Raw genomic sequence first — 18,678 nt, forward strand, 5'->3', positions numbered from 1 at the left:
AAAAAAAAGTGTTACTTCACAACATTCTTTTTCTTTTCTTTTTTTTAAGAAATTACTTCACAAAATTCTCATATGAAACTCTCGTAAAAGGATTTTTTATTTTTAGAAAAAAATTAATAGGTTATTATTTGTAGATAATAAAAAAAAAAAGTCAGTATTAACTTATTGCATAAAATTTGTTGCTAAAAGATTGTGAAAATATATTTCTAAAATAATAATAATAATAATCCTTAACTCTTGTTTAGCGAGCGAGAGAGAGAGAGAGAGAGAGAGAGAGAGAGTTGCAGAGATTAGACAAGGAGATCAGCGAAACCGCGCGAAACGAAGAATCAAAACCCTAAGGGAAAAAAAAATGGCGGAGAAATTGGCACCAGAGAAGCGACACAGCTTCATCCACAACGGTCTCTGTCTCTTTCTCATCAATTTACAGTGGTTTGGGCAACTGAAACTATGTTTCGAATTTTCATTTTTCCGGTTTTGATTTTGTTTGTTCAGGTGAGAAGGTGTTCGAATGGGACCAGACTTTGGAGGAAGTGAACATGTACATAAATCTTCCACCAAATGTTCATTCCAAGCAATTCTATTGCAAGATTCAGTCCAAGCACCTCGAACTCGGCATCAAAGGAAACCCTCCCTACCTCAATGTCTGTTTCCGAATTTCAAATTTTTATTCGTTTTTGTTTTGATTGATGTGTTTTGTTTTGTGGGTTTTTTGAATTTCGCTAATGTCTTTGAATTATTGGTTTTGGTTTTCTTCTCAGCACGAGCTCGCATCTCCCGTTAAGACCGACTCTTCTTTCTGGACCCTTGGTAATCTTTTTATTTTGTTTTGTTTTCTTTGTTTTTTCTAATGCCACTCAGATTGCTGTTTGTTCATAATTGCTTGTTTGGTTCCCGAGAAAAGTTAGGAGAAGTTAAGAGGACATATATTGAATTTCTAGCTCCGTTTTGTTTGTGTTGGAAGTCTTAAAAGCAAGCTGTTTTCAGTGGTTTTGTGTGTTTGCTGAAAGGAAAATGAGTAACTGAATCAGAGAAGAATGTTTTAACCATGCGTTCCATGTTAGTGCTGTTAAAAATTGTGATGCAAAACAAGGCCTTTTGTGTTCTGCTGTTCTTCATTTGAGCCAAAAATGGTATTTTTGGGTGGCTTGGATTTTTTATTTTTTATTTTTTTGAGCTCTTAACTTAAATGATTAAAAAAAATTGTGTATTTGATTGTATTGCCCTTTAAAATTTCAGCAATTAGTTGGAAATAGTGTTTTTCTTGTTTTACAGTTAGGTTTCTACATAGTTTGTGCTTAATTAGGGTGGTTTTGCATGGCAGAGGATGATATAATGCACATAACACTGCAGAAGAGAGATAAAGGTCAGACCTGGGCTTCACCCATATTGGGTCAGGGTCAGTTAGATCCTCATGCTTCCGATCTTGAACAGAAGCGCCTCATGCTCCAGAGATTTCAAGAAGAGGTGAATTAATTTTTATTCATTTAGTCTTATAATAGACATAACAATGTGGATTCATAATGCTTGCTAAGTTCACTATATTATGTTTAAAGAATTTATTGTTGGCATCGACCGCCATGTAGTTTGTATCAAAGCATTAATTTATCTCATGTATTGAAACTCAATGCCCCTGTTCGTAATTTGCAATTTTGGTCCTACTATTGATTAAGATTGATTGTTGTTACTTGTTCCAATTGTTAAACTCCATATCCCCCATTTGCTATCAACATGAACAAGAGCATTTCTAGTTGAATCTATAGCTCACGAACTAAACTTGAGCCTTTTTTTGAGATTTCCTTGTGACTTGAGATTTGCAATTCTACAGTCTTTCGTCTCATATTAAGGAGATTAATTTTATATAAAGAACATAATTTCTGAGGATCTAGTCTTTTGCTTTAGGCTCAAGGTGAAGTTGTCACTGGCACCAATGTCTAGTAGTACTAGTTCTTGAATCTGCACCTCAAGTTGTTGATTTTAAATTTCAATTTATCCAGTTTATTAAGATATAAAATTTACATCTAATCAATAATTTCTTATGTATTTGGTCTTTGAGATGAGTGTGGTTATCATACCTTCCTTTGATTGAGCTCATTATATTGATGCATTTGGATGGACTGCTTTTCTGTGACTTCTACGAGTTCACTATTGTTGTGACATTATTTAAAGCATATTGGTAAACATGTCTTCTATACTAGACTGTTTTTCTTTTCTCCCCCCACCCCCCTTCCAATCCTCCTTTCTTAATCTTTGGATCTTCTCTAATTTGTGCTATTGTCCCCTTAGAAATATTTCTTTAACTAAGTCAGATCACTTACCTTGTGTTTTTCTTTATAAGTAATAAGCTTATTGATATCAAAAAAGGAACACCCTAGGACACAGGGAGTGTGCAAAGGGTCACCAAATCAAGTACAAAATTACAAGAATCAAGGAAAACAATAAAAGAAGGGAATGATCGGTTTTTGCATGGCAACCAACCAATCCAATAAAGTTCTAAAGAAAAATAACTTAAGGTCTAGTGCGGATATCTCATTATCCTCAAAACACCTACTATTTCTCTCCCTCCAAAGACACCACATTAAGCAGTGGGGAACAATTAACCAAATATAACCATTTCAATGACAACCAAACCTGCCTTGCCAACATGCTAGGTGCCCCAAAACGAATTGCAGCATAACCCAGCTTACTCCAAATAAACCCAAAACTATATACCATAGATCCATAGCAACCGAACAATGAAGAAAGAGATGGTCAACTGATTCACCATTACACTTGCACATGTAACACCAATCCAACATCCAAAGCCTTATTTTTTGTAAATTGTCAATCGTTAAGCATTTTCCTAAAGCAGCAGTCCAAACAAAGAAAGCTACTCGAGAATGAATCTTCTATTTCCAAATACTTTTCCAAGAAAAACAGTAGTCAGTAGAGCCCACTAAAATTCTATAATAATCATTAACCTTAAACCCCTTATCTCTACTGGGTTTCCAACACATCTTAGCCTCACCAAACCTCCTTATTGAAGAACCATATACAGTATTCATTAAACCTGACATAGCCTCTAATTCCTGAGCATGCACACCCCTAAAGAAACTGTCATCCCAAAAGAGGACGCCATTGGTGGGCTTCATAAGCTCAGCCACACTAGCCTCCTTATCCTTGCAAAATCTAAACAAGTCAGGATAACTAACTACAAGGGATGTCTCACCACACCAACCTTGTGTTTGGATGAAGTAATTGATATTTACAAGGAAAATCTAAAATGGATGTATTTATAATCTCATCATTTAAAATCCCATCAATCATTAATTCCACTGTTTTGTCTTATTAAAAAACATAATAATTTCCATTGTTTGGATTTAAGTTGGAAATTCCATTTATCTAAATCCACAAAAAAATTGAGAAACAACATCCGTAGTTGATTAGAAACTCATCCCATCTACCATCAAGCTAATTAGACTTTAATAATCATTTTAAAATTTTCAAATCAAACTTAATCTTTTGAATGATTAAATCTTAAAGCATTCCACACAAATATATACTAAAGCAATATATTCACACCGATAGGACCATTGTCTATAAAAGGAAGATACAGTACGATTAAGTTTATAAAAGAAGTAATGGGACAATACAATTCAAGGTCTCCAAATTGTTAAACTTGACGGAGTAGGACCTATGGTGGGTGTGTCCTGCCTTAAGTTCTTGAACCTAGAAACTACTTTGCTGGTGGGGTATTCAGTCTTATTTAGAATGACTCACTCTCTCCCTCTCTCTAGAACTCTTATCTTTCAATCTCCATTTTACCCATGTAATCAATTTCTAAATTGAAGAGATGGATCAACAAGCTCACTGTATTTGTTCTATCTGTGGTGGAAATGGATGCAATTGGACAAACAAGTGAACGACAACTTGAGAAAGAACTTGCGATGTACTCAAGCTGACCCATGATAGGGTCAAAGTTGATCTTGTTGTTTAGATGTATTGGGGTGAAATCTGATCTATGAAGAATTTTTTGCTGATGCATTGGACATTTTAGCATTGGTAGAGAGGGGAGAGGTTAGGGGGATAGGGCCAGAGACTACTGGTGGCAACAGAGATTGTAGAGGAAGTGGAGGTGGGCAAGGGTGGATGAGAACATGCCAGATAGGTTGTGGTCAAATTTTTCAACAGTAGTCTTCTTTGATATTTGCTAAGCCTTATATAGACAACTTTGTAAATTATAGTTATAATTTGAACCTCATGTTAGGTACTTTAAATAATAGTGAAGAATGATTTTATTCGTCATTCTAACTACCTTGTGGCAGGCTATTAGAGAGGGATTAACTGCACAAGGTAAGCTTCAGGGAGGGGGTAGTGGGGTACTGTCAATAACATAATATGAACTGTGTGTAAAAAGGACTGTAACCACTCTTAAGTTAACTGGCTATATAGTTTGTCTATAGCTGCCTGTAATGTGTTAGTACGAAATTCAAAGGATGATAAGTCTTTGGCACATAGAGCTCAAAAATGGGTTATGGTTACATGAGAGCAAAAGTCTTATTATTAATAAGACTTTTGCACTTGCCATTTACAGTATTTGAAGATAAAGGAAGCAATGAGCTATATAGATTAATTGGCACTTCCTTCTCCCATAATAATTGGTTGAAGGGTAAGGTTGTGGATCCAAGATTCACTGGGTGCCTGTGTAACTTACCAATAAAAAAATAAGGCACATGAAAATCAGAAGGGGACCTTTCAGGCATGAGTAGGAATTTCTCCTTTGTGATTCATGTGATTGCATGCTACACTAGGTTTGGGCAGAAACTTTTTGTGGGGTAGAATTATCTTTGTCAAGTGGGGAATCAGTTGTATTTTAAATACATGTTTATGGCACTAAATGCATTATCTGCTGTTGTCTGTGATGCGTTCACCTAATTGTTTTCTTGTGACTCCCCAACTTAGATCTCTAATTTTCATTTGTTTGGTGGGCTATAGGTTCGATGTGTTTGCTTTGGTTAATGCACATCATGTTATAAGCCATGCCATGTGTGTCAAACGACTTCCTCACACGCACATCATGTTATTGGCTATATGAATTGCTTTCTCCATTTGTATGAGATGTGTTATAGTTTCTTGATATGCTTGGCAGCATGAGTATCTTTTGCCCCTGTTCTGATAACAATTGTTTCTTCTCTGCAGAACCCGGGTTTTGACTTCTCACAAGCTCAATTTACTGGGAACTGTCCTGATCCACGGACCTTTATGGGTGGGATACGCACTGATTAACAATCTTGGTATGATGCATTGGTGACTTACATTAGTGTGTTATAACCTAACTGAGATTTGGTAAATAAAATGATCATTATGTGCTTGTCCTCACTTCATGATACAACTTTGATAAGTGATTAGTCTATCTACCAGTCTTCACAAATCTCTGTAAGAACAGAATTAACATCGTATAGCATTTGTGGTTGCTTGTTTATACTATTCTCTAGTTCCTAATTGCAAAGCTAACATAACGGACAATGTGTGATTCATCATCTAGTGTTTGCACCCCTGCATTCTGCAAGTCATAAATACAATACTGTGGATCAGAGTTCAAGCTAGACATATTAAGAGCTTGTTTGAATGAGCTAGTTTTCATTGCCATAATTTGTTTAAAAAATGAGATGTACTTTTACAGCTCTAAATAGAGAAAGTGAGGTTTTAAAAAGGCTTCGCATAAACTAGGAGTGAAAATAAGTTGATATTGTAAACTAAAACAAATAGATCCTAAGAAAATGGCAGCTTTACATGAGGTTGAATTAATGAATGGATGAAGATAACACCCCTGCATTCTGCAAGTCATAAATACAATACTGTGGATCAGAGTTCAAGCTAGACATATTAAGAGCTTGTTTGAATGAGCTAGTTTTCATTGCCATAATTTGTTTAAAAAATGAGATGTACTTTTACAGCTCTAAATAGAGAAAGTGAGGTTTTAAAAAGGCTTCGCATAAACTAGGAGTGAAAATAAGTTGATATTGTAAACTAAAACAAATAGATCCTAAGAAAATGGCAGCTTTACATGAGGTTGAATTAATGAATGGATGAAGATAAATAGATTAATTTGAACTGGAACTAACAAGAATACTAACAGTTATATCGGTGGATATTGGATTGGCTAGTGATGTTCTTGGTTTACTTCATTAAGGGTCATAATCAGCAATATGCCATTTGCATTGTCTCTCTCTCTCTCTCTCTCTCTCTCTCTCTCAAATATGTGGATCTCACTATTGTTTTGTCCAAATATTGTGAGATAGATGATGTATGTGCCATTAGAGACTTCCACTATATTTCGACACCCAATACCCAAATGGGAAGTTTCAGATGTCATTTTTGTTTTCTTTTTTTTTTTGACAAAGTTCTCTTCCAATCCGAGAAATCTATTCTAATTGGTGGTGATTCATAAAATCATTCAATTGTATAAATCATGACTTAACTAATTTATTTAAACAAATTACAAGACTTTTTAAATAGGCCATATAACTAAAAGTACTACATGTAAATTGTCATTTAAATCATTACGTAATAAGTTGGAAAAATTTTCAGAGTTTTGAGTAGTTGTGGAAGAATCTTTAAAAATTTTCTTCAAACTAATTGAGAGGTAATCTCTTTCTCTCTCTCTCTCTCTCTCTCTCTGGTTAACTACATCTGAATCTCGTGATTTGGACCCGTGATTTCACATATGACGCGGTACTCGTGGTGGAAATATGTTTAGGTGAGAACTCATTTATTGTTTGCATAAATATGAACGGTACAAGTGCTCTGTCGGCAAGTGGAATGGATGGCGAGAATCTGACGATGGGCATCGTTTGGCCGAAACAAAAAGTGGAAAAAATATAAAGATTCTACGTCTATAATAATTTTATAATATTTTTACAACAAATTACAAATAGTTAGTTGTTATTAGTTTAAATTTAAAACTAGCATTAAGATTTTTTTTTCTCAACAATAACAACCAGTAATAATTTGTCACTTAAGATTTATTATAAAAGTGTTACAAAAATGTTGTGAACATATCATTTTTCAAATATAAAACAAAAAAGAAACGTCACCTTCGATTACGGGCGAACCAGAAGCACAATTGTTGGCCATCAACCAGAATCACATTCTAAAGCATTAATAAAAGGTTGTGAACGGACTAGAATCATATACCTCAGTTCACAACCTTAGATTGCTAAGGTTAATGAAAATGTATAACGAATACTCTTTTTATAATCATTTTACACTGATAAAGTTATACCGTAATTATGGTGGTAAAACTCTATTGATAGCTACCCGCGGGCCTGGTGGATCATGAAGTAAAACTGTAGGCTAGAAGAAGCCTTAGGCCTTGTTTGGCTTGTTAATAACTCATATCCCAACACTCAAAACTCAAATTTTTTCACTCAAATTTACATCTCAATATCTCATAACTCTAACCTAATAAAACCTAAAACTTACTCATATGCTCGTTTGGCAGCTTATTCTTACAGTTAACTCAAATTTAAATCTCAACTTTTTGTCACTGTCTAGGTCCCACATAGCATTGATTGCACTGCTATGCTCTACAACAGTCAAGTAAATACTTGCGTGTGATACCTCTCTCCTCCTCACGAGAAATTATAAGATCCACATAGTGAACAAGTGATGTAGTCCACCATTCAACTAAAAAACTTCCATCTGTTTAAAATTGTTAATTAGAAAAAAATTTTAAACAAAAATTAATTACTAACTCAACAATTTTAAACAAATGAAAGTTTTTTAGTGTAATAGTGGACCACATCACTTGTCTATTATAGGACTCTATAATTTCTCCCTCCTCACACCCTTCCCACAAAAAATCTCATCAGCTTCTCTCTCCATTCTTCCTAACTCCTCTGTTGTCTGTGACAATGTTTTGGTAGAGTTTCAGTACAGATAATTTTTTTTCTCAAACCAACAGCAGAGCAAAGCAGACATTATTCATAATACCATGGCTTTAACAAAGGAACAAGACAGAGAAACTTCTAAAATATAAAAAAATAAAAACATAAAAACATAAAAAGAGACATAAAAGCTATACTTGAGTAGAGAGTAAAAAAAGAGGCATAAATAAATAAGCATTCACAGCCAAGTGAGCCAAGGTCTCAGTAAACACAACATAAAAAATAGAGGAAAATGGAAAAAACAAAAAATATCAAAATAAAACCCAACAGCTTCGGGCATGTAAACAGATGGAGGGGCTGAATTTGGGTCTCACTAGAAAGCAAAATCGGTGAACGGAGCTGACCTGTTGGAGCTCGGCCTTGTGCTGATCAGTGTTTTCTGGAGGGGTTGAAGTGTATTATGTGTTTGGGAGAAGGAAAAGGGAAAGTGAGATGAAGTGCAAGCTAACATGTTAACTGAGTTAACTAACCCAAAATCATCCAAACAATATTTATATATGTGGGCCCCACGGATTTTGGGTTCTGAGTTAACAAAACTTAGTTTTGCAAAATCCAAACAAGGCCTTGGAATAGAGTTATACTTGACTAAAAGCCTTACGGACATTAAGCTTTAACAAGGCCTTGGTTCGCAGGAATCTGCTTCTACTGTAGCAATAATTTAGGGTCACCAAAAATCAATGAAGTCCAGAAGCAAAACAATAATCTAGGTGATTGCTTTGGGCATTATTCTTCACCAAACAAAACTCAAAATTTGTGGAAAGTACATGGGATCGAATATGAATTTTGTAAACACCAGTAATCAGCAGATTGGATCCCTGTGTAACAATATATCTGAGAAGTTTATATATTATAATAAATAAAGAAAAGAAAAAGTTTAACATTAAGGAGGTTTATTTGGCATTATGATTAGACACTTATATTTCGGCGGAATTGGCATATCATTTTGTTGGAGCATTTTAATATTAAATAATTAAAATGAATAAATGTTATAACATAAATGTAAAGACGTGGGAGTGAATATGGGAGATAAGGAGTTAGCGAAAATGTTTAATCTCACATTGAAAAAGAGAGAGGCTATTTTGTTCTTTTTAATTGTGGTGATTAATGGACTAAAATGTATTGTTTCAGATATTGGGCTAGATACATACCCAAGGGGGGTGAAAAGTGGAGGTATCAAAATTAGAAATGAATCAGCCTCTTGGATCCGTGCATACTTTTGTTAATACTGAAAATATATATATATATATTTATATAAAATTTTGGGGTGGGATGGAAACAAATTTTACATGCGAGAGAAACAAGTGTTGAAAGTGTCGGATTACATGAAATTTCTAGTGCATATATGGCAACCAAATTTTGCCACATCTATAAGGATTATGCAATGTTGAATGCGGTTTTTGAGGAATAACTGGATTCCATTTAATTATTTTTTTTCAATTCTCTCTCTCTCACACTGTGTACATGATGGAATTGGATGATTTCAATTGGATAAGACAACGAGTTTCCACTACCATGACATTTAGTCATTTACACAACAGATGGATGCTGCTGCTTGTGCTTGGTAATGAAAAAAATAAAGCTAAGAAAAAGGGAACAAAAAAAAATGCAAAGGTAAAATAAACACAGATTTTGTACGTGAAAACTATCTTCTTCTTTTTTTGAGAGAGAAACGTAAGAACGTGAAAACTATCTATGCTTTGGAGAAATAGAAAACCATTTTCTTAAGTCAAGCAAATGATCCACTATATTCTGGAAAATTGTCGCAATAGTGTATGTATTTAGTATTTACGAGAGAGAAAAGCAAAGCAATGCTTTTTTTTTTAGAGATGAGGAATCCAACATCCCCTCCCAAATTGTTCTTCTTCATTATCTTTGGCGGTGGTAAGGAGTACAGGTATGGGTTGCTTTCCCATTCGACATTATAATACTCCTGCCTTAATTGACAATGAGTTGCTTGCTTCCTTGCTTGACTAGAATATCACCCCATGCCACACACGTTTCCTTAATACGTTGGTCCTCTACTCAAACATGGCCAAAATTATGGTATTTAATTATCACTGTAACAGTCCTGGATGTTAACTTGTGTTAGATGAAGTCCCCTTCTCTACGGCCATCCGTATCAAAATCCAATAAATGAGAGACATATGTGTAAAAATAACTACCCACTAACACATGTCTTTTATTTATTAGTGGAGTAGTTATTAATTTTTTGCTGACATATCTTATGCTTATTAAATTTTGATACTGCTGATATGGTATCATTTGATACCTAATACCTTCCCTACGGTTGCCATTTTTCACAAGCCTTGCTCGGTCATGATTGGCCCATTATTTTCCTAACAGATACCATTTTGTACTCTCTCCAATTTTTGAATAATAATTAGATCTCATTCCCTTTCCTAATAATTCATTTAGAAAATTTTGAAGAATTAAGACAAGTTCCAATTGTAATCACAATAAATGTACGTTCTGATTCTTCAACAACTAGATCTCATGCATAGACCCTTTTGGATGTACACTATTGTCAGTTTCTTTAAAACCTTCTTCCCTCTCCCTCTGTGTGTGTTAAAATACTTAGCATTCTCAAAAAAAAAAAAAAAAAATCTTACTACCGAGTACCCATGGGGTTATGTTCACTCCACAAGTGTAAGTGTTTGTAGGGTGTGAGAGGTAAGAGCCGAGTTCAAGTCTCTAAGAAAGAGCTTCACACATATATTACTTAAATTAGATTAGAATAGAATTTCTATTTGAAAGCACATAAATAAATAAATAAATAAATAAAAGATCTTATGCTTTCATTCTACTTCATTTAATTTTCACCCATAATGATTGTTAGGAATTAGCACACCATAAACTTCACTCAAAATCATACTAACTTTTAAGTTTTAGAAGAGAGTAAGACAAGTTATAATACATACAATACACTCTCTCAAGCAATAAGGGAAAATTATCTTCTTCTTTTTCAAACAAACACACTCACACACAAGGAAGGGAGAATGAAGTTCAAAAACAAAAGCACGTCACAAAAGTTGTATTTATGATATTGTAGCATTTTAACACTTTTTGCACCACTCTCTGCATCTCTAAAACATCTTATTGCAAAAACTCCATACACGCAACCTGCATTTTTGTTTTTTCAAACCATACCAAAGCTTCTCCACCACAATTGTAAGTTCTTAATGTCCAGCATTTTTTAATCAATAAAAATGCATGTTTATATATTTATAGTTGTGTTTATATGTTCATATCAGTATATCACTACTTGTAGATGTGTGCTAATGATTTGCAAACTTTAAATTTTCACTTTCAAACAGTTTTATGAAAAATTTGTATCAAAATTATATATTTGTTTTAATGAACTTTATAATATTTTTATGCTTTATAGCACCATTACTTGTAGATTTGGGAAAACAATTTTACTTGCGTTCATCATTTACATGAATAATTTGCATCGAACTTTATATCTCTGTTAATAAATTTTATATCTTTACTAGTAATTTGTGTTAATAACTTGCTATAATAATTTAAATTTTACTTGTGAATCATTTGGTCAAAAATGTAGATTTGTGTTAATAAACTTAATAATTACTTGTAGAGTTGTGTTAATGACTTTAAATTTTTATTTGTATATACTTGTATGGAAAACTTGAGTCAAAAATCTTGATTTGTGTTAATGAACTTTATATTATTACTTGTAGTTAATAAGTTTCTAATTTGTTTTTGAATTTACTTGTATATATTTGTATGTAAAAGTTTGTGTAAATGATTATATATTATTACTTGTAGATTTGTGTCAATGATTTGCTAAAGAACTTTAGATTTGTAATTGTAGAATATACTACTACATATTATCATAATAACAACAGCAATAACAATAATAAATTAACAATATGTCATTTAACCATTGTGCATCATTGGCCTGATAGTCACTCTATACGTACAAAGTTCTTGTGAAATGGGAAGAGAGTTTCACACACATATACATTTTTTTTTAGAGAAACACACATATACACTTAGCTATTATTAATTATGTCATTTAAAAAAATTGGTTGTTATTGTTATCACCTATTGTTAATTATTAATTTTGTACTTTCATTTAGAAGAATGGCAGAAATGCCAAATGGTATATGGTCGTGTTCAATAAGGTCAAAATGGGGTTTATCATGAGAGTTTGCCACTTATTGTGTAATGAATCAGGGAATTACATTGGTTGATTTACACCATTAAAACAAAATCTGATGTTTTAATATTAAATATTACCTCTATTATTTATTCTCTTCTTTTCTTTTCTTTTTTGATAAGATATTTGTTTACTAACTTAAGTACCTAGCTACCCTACCCTCTTTATATTATAATTTAGGGGATAAATATTAAATACAAATAATTTATTTAAGTTATTCCCCTTTTTGCTAGGATATCAAATACTTGAGAGAGTGAAGAGAGATAAAAAAAAATGGAGAGAAAGAAATGAATTAGGATCTTCTTGACTTCTTAGGTTAACCATAAAATTCTTAAAATTTTATCCTTCATTTTAAATCAATAGATTGGATTTTACCACATCATTAATCAGTTAAATAAATACCAAAATGGTGATTGTTAACATTTTTTTAAAAGTTAATGATATGTAAAATTTTAATCCACTTAATTTAAAATAAATTGATATGATTTCAAGAACTTATGAAGTTAATCTAAGAACTCAAGATCTTATTCCAAGAGAAACCAAGAGCTGAACAATCTTTGCATTTAAAAAAAAAAAAAAAAAAGAGAGAATAGATGCCTTCCTCCTTGTACATTTGAATCCAAATTTCTCTTTTATTTTTCACCTTTTTTTCACACCTATCACTTATCAAGAGGAGTTAATCAGAATGAAGTGATTAAACATTGTAGAATGGTTGACTAAGAAGAGGAAAAAAATAGAATGGAATCGGATGTTAGACAACTAGATTGTAACCTACATTCTTCAACACTTAGTCTATTCAATGCTTGAATTCCCTACATATAATTTATTTTCATTTTGCATTAAAATTCAAAAATTTTCATCTTGAGTGATAACTAATAATTTCCCTTCTTATATTTTATATGTAAAAAACATTTTTAATTTTAACCATCCCTATATATATATATATATACCCAGTCATATTTGTCCTTTTCTTTCAATCTTTTTTTTTCCCCTATTCCATATACATGCTTAGGGTTGTTCAACGACTCCAACCCACAAAAGAAATACTACCAAATTTCACCAACTCCACCTAACCTGACTACTAAGTGGTTAGCGGTGAGTCTCTTCCTCTAGAAATTGATGCACAGGTCTACTCTTGCAAAACTTGAAAAACTTGAACCAATCGACTAGTATAAGTATTTTCTAGTGAAATTTTCTAGATCCAACATGATCTCACCAGATCTGATGAAATTTCCACTGGTTCTAGCGAAATCGCACCGGATTTCCGCCATTATCTCTCCCAAAATTTTCTTCGTTTTTCAAATCTACGGCTCTAACCAAACCAATTGCCACCATTGAAGGCCCGATCCGATCAACCCCTTCAATCAGTGGTGGGTTGAGATATGCTTTATCTATTAGGTCGAACGGGTGCAGGTTAGTCCAAATTTATTTGATCCGGCCTGGATAGTCGTACTCATACTACATTCGTGCATATAAATTTTATTTTTATTTTTAGAATCCATGCATTTTTTTTAGGAACCAATAAGAGCATTAGCATTGGTGGTGCCAAATTAACAACCAATATAACAAAAATGGGGTAGTATTAGTGGAGCTAAATGTAAAATTTTTGGCTCTTGAGCTCAATGCACAACCATTTTTGGCAGTGCACTGTAGCTCAGATGTTATACTAAACAAATATATTTTATTTGTCCTCCGATTATTATAATGGTTATTTCCTTTTCTTTTTCTCTTTCTTTCTTTTCAGCTTTCTGTTGCACTCCACTCTTCAATTTTCACTTCAATCTCACCCTTTCCCCTTTAGATTTTTTTCTCTCTTCCTCCACTCTCGCCGACCCAAGCCCCATACCTTCATCTCCTTGCCCAACCCTGACCCATCTTTCTTCCTCCACTCACCGGGCCCCCTAAGCCCTAAGTCGACTCATCCCTGCCTCCATTGCTGACCCATCTCTCTCACTGGTTTCTCCCCAATCTGAGTTGCCGCCTTTGTCGCCAATTAAGGGTCAACTCGGCGGGTTGGATCAGGTAACTTGGTGAGTGAACTTGAAGACGCACAGAAAATCAATAGGTGAATGCTCCAGGCTTTAATGGACTAGTGGTTACTTTGAAGCCTAAAAAGAAAGAAAACAAGATCAAAGTGACTGGGTGAACCACCAAGAAACCTCCGATGCTTAAGTTAGTTTTTTTTTTAGAACTCAAGAATTCCAACTTTTGAGGAGTGTAGAAAACTTACTTTTGTTTCATGTGGATGAGTCCTTATATAGTGAGCCTTGGAGTGGTTACTTGATTGGTAACTTCCTCAAACTGTATGGAAGTTAGAAAGTTAGACCTAACTTCTACAATTGCTATAGAAGTTATAAGATTTAATCTTATCTTCTATAACTGCCATTAGAAGTTAAGAGTTTAGTGAGAAGTTAAAGCGAGGAATAAGGATTTTGCTCATTCTTTGAAATATAGAACGTGGTTTAAATTATAAGTTTTGTGTATAAATTCATTTTGAAGATTTTCTAAGTGTTGAGGGGTCGTCCAAGTGTTTCTATGCTGGACGACCTTCTTAAATTGGACAACCTCTTGATGATGGACGACCTTTCTAGAGTTGGGCAACATCTTGGACGAACTAGACATGGCTCAATTCTTGTAGTTTCTTATATGATTTGGACGATAACTCAAGGATGAGAAATACTTGTTTCTCATCCCCATCAAGACTCATTGCTTCTATGCAAGATGAAATTGGGTGGATGTGGCGATTGGAGAATCAAGTGGGGTCATTGTCACCATCTAGGTTCAGGTCACCTCGTGTGTTGATTGTCCGACCTGGGTTCTAAAGCATGACAACGATGGAGAGGGTGGAGTTTGGGAAGGGCTTACCAGCCCAAATGTATGCTAAACTCAGTAAGGAGAACTCGCTCTGAATTGACTTGGTTGTGTCTGATTTTGGTTGGGTGTCCAAGTTGGTTAAGTGAATTGGCTCACCAAGTCATTTCCGTCTTTATATATATATATATATATATATATCTTTTTGGGGTTTAAGAAATTGGTGACCTTTGATTCTTTTGACTGTGTAAATACTATGTTGATTTTGGACATTTTTCACTATAAATGCTCGCATGGTTAGGAAGAGAGATTTAATAGTTGGGTGTTGCAATTGTGGGTGGTGGCAGCTATGGTTGTACAAAAGTTTTTATGGTTATGGTGGTGGTTGTGGTTGTAGTTGTTGTTTATTTATAGTGGATATATTATTTTATTATACATTATTTATATTATTTTAATATATTAAATGCTATTATAAAACTATTAATATTAGATATTTTATAAAATAAAGGGATAAGATAAATAGAATAAATTTTTAAGGAGTTGAAAAGTAAAATTTTTTACTCTATCAATGCAATGCTGGGAACTCCGAATAAGAATCCATTCATTTACTCCGTTAGTATTTCCCGACAATTGACACTTGACGATCAGTTTCCAAGGTTCGCAAGCCAACGCAAACGCTTATCAGTCAGCTCCTCCCCAAATGAGTAAAGAAAAAGAAAATTTTGATCCTTCTTCCTCACTACATAACAATAACTACACTCCCAAAAAAAAAAAAAAAAAAAAATACACTGATTTAAAAAAAAAAAAAAAAAAAATCACCGTCGCTGTCCATTTAAAATGCCACCCAAACAATACCCATCCATGGCGCGCGTCCTCTCTTCCGTGTTTACGCGACACATAATTTATTCCCCCAAACACTCCATTCTATTTTCTCTCTCTACAATCTTTTTCTATATTTTCACGTCTCTCTCTAAAGCCCATGATCCCAGAACTCACTTTTCACAAATCGCACAAACCAACTTAGCTCAATTCCTTGCTCCCGAATTTTATAAATGGTGAGAGACCAAAAGACTTCACCACAACGCCTTGGTGGGCTAGTCGTGGGAAATTACTGCCACGACGTTCTTATCCGAGACGGCGTCGTTGTGGGCGAGTCTCTCGGTGGCGGAGCCGCCTTCATCTCCGCCGTGCTCGATGGGATTTCGATTCCGTATAATTTGGTCTCTAAAGTTGGACCAGACTTCGCCTATGCGACATGTCGTAGCCCAATCGTGATACCCACATCGAGAACGACTCTCTTCCACGCGCATTTCGATTCCGACATCGACGGGAACGGGAACGGTGATCGGGTACTAAAACGGGTCACCGTCTGCGACCCGATCGGGGTATCGGATCTTGATACCGAATCAAAATTCGGCTTCGGAATGGCGGTCGGTGTCGGCGGCGAGATAAAACCCGAAACGCTGGAGCGAATGGTGGACATTTGTGATTTAGTTTTGGCGGATATCCAGGCTTTGATCCGAGAATTCGATGAAGATGGGACTGTGAAGCACGTGGGGTTGAAGGAAAGTGGGTTTTTCCACTTGTTGCCGAGACTTGGGTTCTTGAAGGCTTCGGAAGAAGAGGCTGTGTATATGGATGTGGAGGAGGTGAGGAAAATGTGTTGTGTGGTGGTGACGCATGGGAAAGAAGGGTGCAACGTGTATTGGAAAGATGGGGAATTGGAAATCAAGCCTTTTGAAGCTAATCAGGTGGATCCCACAGGTGCTGGGGATAGTTTCTTAGGTGGGTTTGTGGCTGGCTTGGCTCATGGCTTGCCTGTGCCTGATGCTGCTTTGGTTGGCAATTTGTTTGGGTCTCTCACTGTTGCTCAGATTGGATTGCCCAAGTTTGATTCCAGATTGTTGCAGGTTTGTTTCTCAATAATCCTTCTTTTTGTTTGAGCTACAAGTCTGTTGGTTTTTGATAATTTGAGGACATAATAATAAGTTAAAAGGGTGTATTGGTAGTTGTTAAACCTTTTGGGCCTGTGGAAATGCGTGGAACTTAAACTTAGGAATGTAATTGGATTCTCTGCAACCACCTGTATTTTGACTCAATTTTTAGTCTATTACGTTCTGGACTGGAGAGGGGTCTTTAAAGTGAAGTGGGCCATTTTATTGAGAAATGATGGCAATGTTGGTTTTGGTTGTTGAGAGAGAATTACAAATTTTATTTTCCTTTTGCAAGAGCTAGACCATGACAAAAGTTGATAAATGGGAGTTGGTTTCAGATGTTTGTGATGTGGTAACGTGATAGAATGGGTGCATTTTTCTTTAGTTTCTTTTCTATTTTGGTTGATTGCTATGACTGAGATTGGTGCTTTAGTAGGGAAATAACAATAATTGCTTGTTAATATAGATTGACTGTTGGAACAAACTTACCATATCTGACTTTCAACTTTTATAGAGGTTAGATATGATAAACTTCTGTCTCATTGGGCATAAAATTTTTCGCTATTGAGTAGATATTCATTTCGCCATATATTTTTGTCATGCGGTTGCATGTTTTGAGTTTGCACCTTCCATCGAACTGAATTGATCAGGTAGCAATGTTCTGATCACGTTATTTCTATCAGATTTTTGCGGTATTTTCATTCTTAAGCACCTCAGAAAAATAAAATGATTCTTTTCTTTTCTTTTCTTTTTTTAAAGAATCAATGACAGAAATAAAATGATTTGGTCTCGATTGGATCCTGCAAGTTCCCAATATCTTTGGTAATTTTACACATTGGAATTTGATTTATCGCATAATAGTAAACTGTAAAAGTAGCTCTTTACCTAAATGAAATAAATATATAAAAACAGTGACGAAGTTTCGAGAAGTCTCCAAGTAAAGGAACTGATCATTTAGTTTTAGTTACCCAATTTTTTTCTCATAGGTTCTTGTTTTTGTCATAACAGCAATACTTTCATTAACTTTTTCATGGTGGCTTAAGAAAATGAGTGTGATTTCCTCCATAAACATTGTTATGACACAAAATTGGCATTTCATTGTCCTTCCAGAGAGTTAAGGACGAGGTGCAGAGGAGGAAGATGCAGTTTACCAGCAGCCATGAAAGACAGGATGATGAGCTGAGGTTTGTGAAGCCAGCAGGGCATGAACAGTTCCATGCATCCCTTGATGCAGCCAAACTAATACCCACATGCATTTCTCAGGAATGTCAATGGGATCTTCCAAGCTCTCCTCCCAGAGCAGCGGAAAAGGCTATCCTCCCTCAGTATGCCGGGCAACCTAAACTAGTACTTAATTCTATTTATGAGGAAAAACTTCACACAGTTGAGGATAAACCTTGACATAGAGCAGGCATCTCTGTACATCTCATTTTTCTGTACCAGATAATTGGGCTACCATAGAGATCTCTTTGCACAGGGTGTTTTTTGGTTGTTAAATCAGAAATTCTGGAATCACTCATTGGCAAATTAAAGCTGTAAATGCCTTTTTAAGCAAGAAAGGTTGTCAGTTTTGTGTTTGTCAGTGGGCTGCATTGGGTTGTGCCTGGACTGAGTATGTATTGGACCCAGGTACCCTGCATCTGATCACTAATGTAGGTTTAACTGCCAAAGCGAATGTAAGAGATTGCTCAAACTTGTCGAGATCACAATCTAGGTATGGCAATAGGTTCTGATCAGAATTCTGTTTTAATAAAATGGTGATCTTCACCGATCTCAATGTTTTACTCACATTCAAATACGAAGTACACATTGATATTCCAGTGTA

At 34.8% G+C, this 18,678-nt stretch overlaps 2 protein-coding genes across 2 annotated transcripts; both read left to right on the forward strand.

The window, feature by feature from the left end:
- The first annotated feature begins 227 nt into the window (after positions 1-227).
- On the forward strand, positions 228-5,461 carry LOC111994573 (uncharacterized). Its single transcript, XM_024026466.2, has 5 exons — positions 228-401; positions 496-644; positions 762-810; positions 1,325-1,467; positions 5,179-5,461. The coding sequence occupies exons 1-5, from the start codon at positions 353-355 to the stop codon at positions 5,263-5,265; spliced, it is 477 nt and encodes a 158-aa protein (XP_023882234.1). The 5' UTR covers positions 228-352; the 3' UTR covers positions 5,266-5,461.
- Positions 5,462-15,731: 10,270 nt separating this feature from the next.
- LOC111994579 (inositol 3-kinase) lies at positions 15,732-18,678 on the forward strand. The gene is made up of 2 exons (XM_024026470.2): positions 15,732-16,829; positions 17,964-18,678. Exons 1-2 carry the CDS (start codon positions 15,972-15,974, stop codon positions 18,252-18,254), a joined length of 1,149 nt encoding a protein of 382 aa, XP_023882238.1. The 5' UTR covers positions 15,732-15,971; the 3' UTR covers positions 18,255-18,678.

The sequence above is a fragment of the Quercus suber genome, unplaced genomic scaffold (assembly GCF_002906115.3).
Source record: "Quercus suber isolate HL8 unplaced genomic scaffold, Cork oak 2.0 scaffold_208, whole genome shotgun sequence".
Lineage (NCBI taxonomy): Eukaryota > Viridiplantae > Streptophyta > Magnoliopsida > Fagales > Fagaceae > Quercus > Quercus suber.

Excerpts from the sequence above, each read along its gene's own strand:
- LOC111994573 (XM_024026466.2), top strand. The coding sequence starts at position 353 with ATGGCGGAGAAATTGGCACCAGAGAAGCGACACAGCTTCATCCACAAC. Across the intron at positions 402-495 it reads ACACAGCTTCATCCACAACG|GTGAGAAGGTGTTCGAATGG; the intron begins GTCTCTGTCTCT and ends TTGTTTGTTCAG. Across the intron at positions 811-1,324 it reads CTCTTCTTTCTGGACCCTTG|AGGATGATATAATGCACATA; the intron begins GTAATCTTTTTA and ends TTTGCATGGCAG.
- LOC111994579 (XM_024026470.2), top strand. The coding sequence starts at position 15,972 with ATGGTGAGAGACCAAAAGACTTCACCACAACGCCTTGGTGGGCTAGTC. Across the intron at positions 16,830-17,963 it reads TTGATTCCAGATTGTTGCAG|AGAGTTAAGGACGAGGTGCA; the intron begins GTTTGTTTCTCA and ends TTGTCCTTCCAG.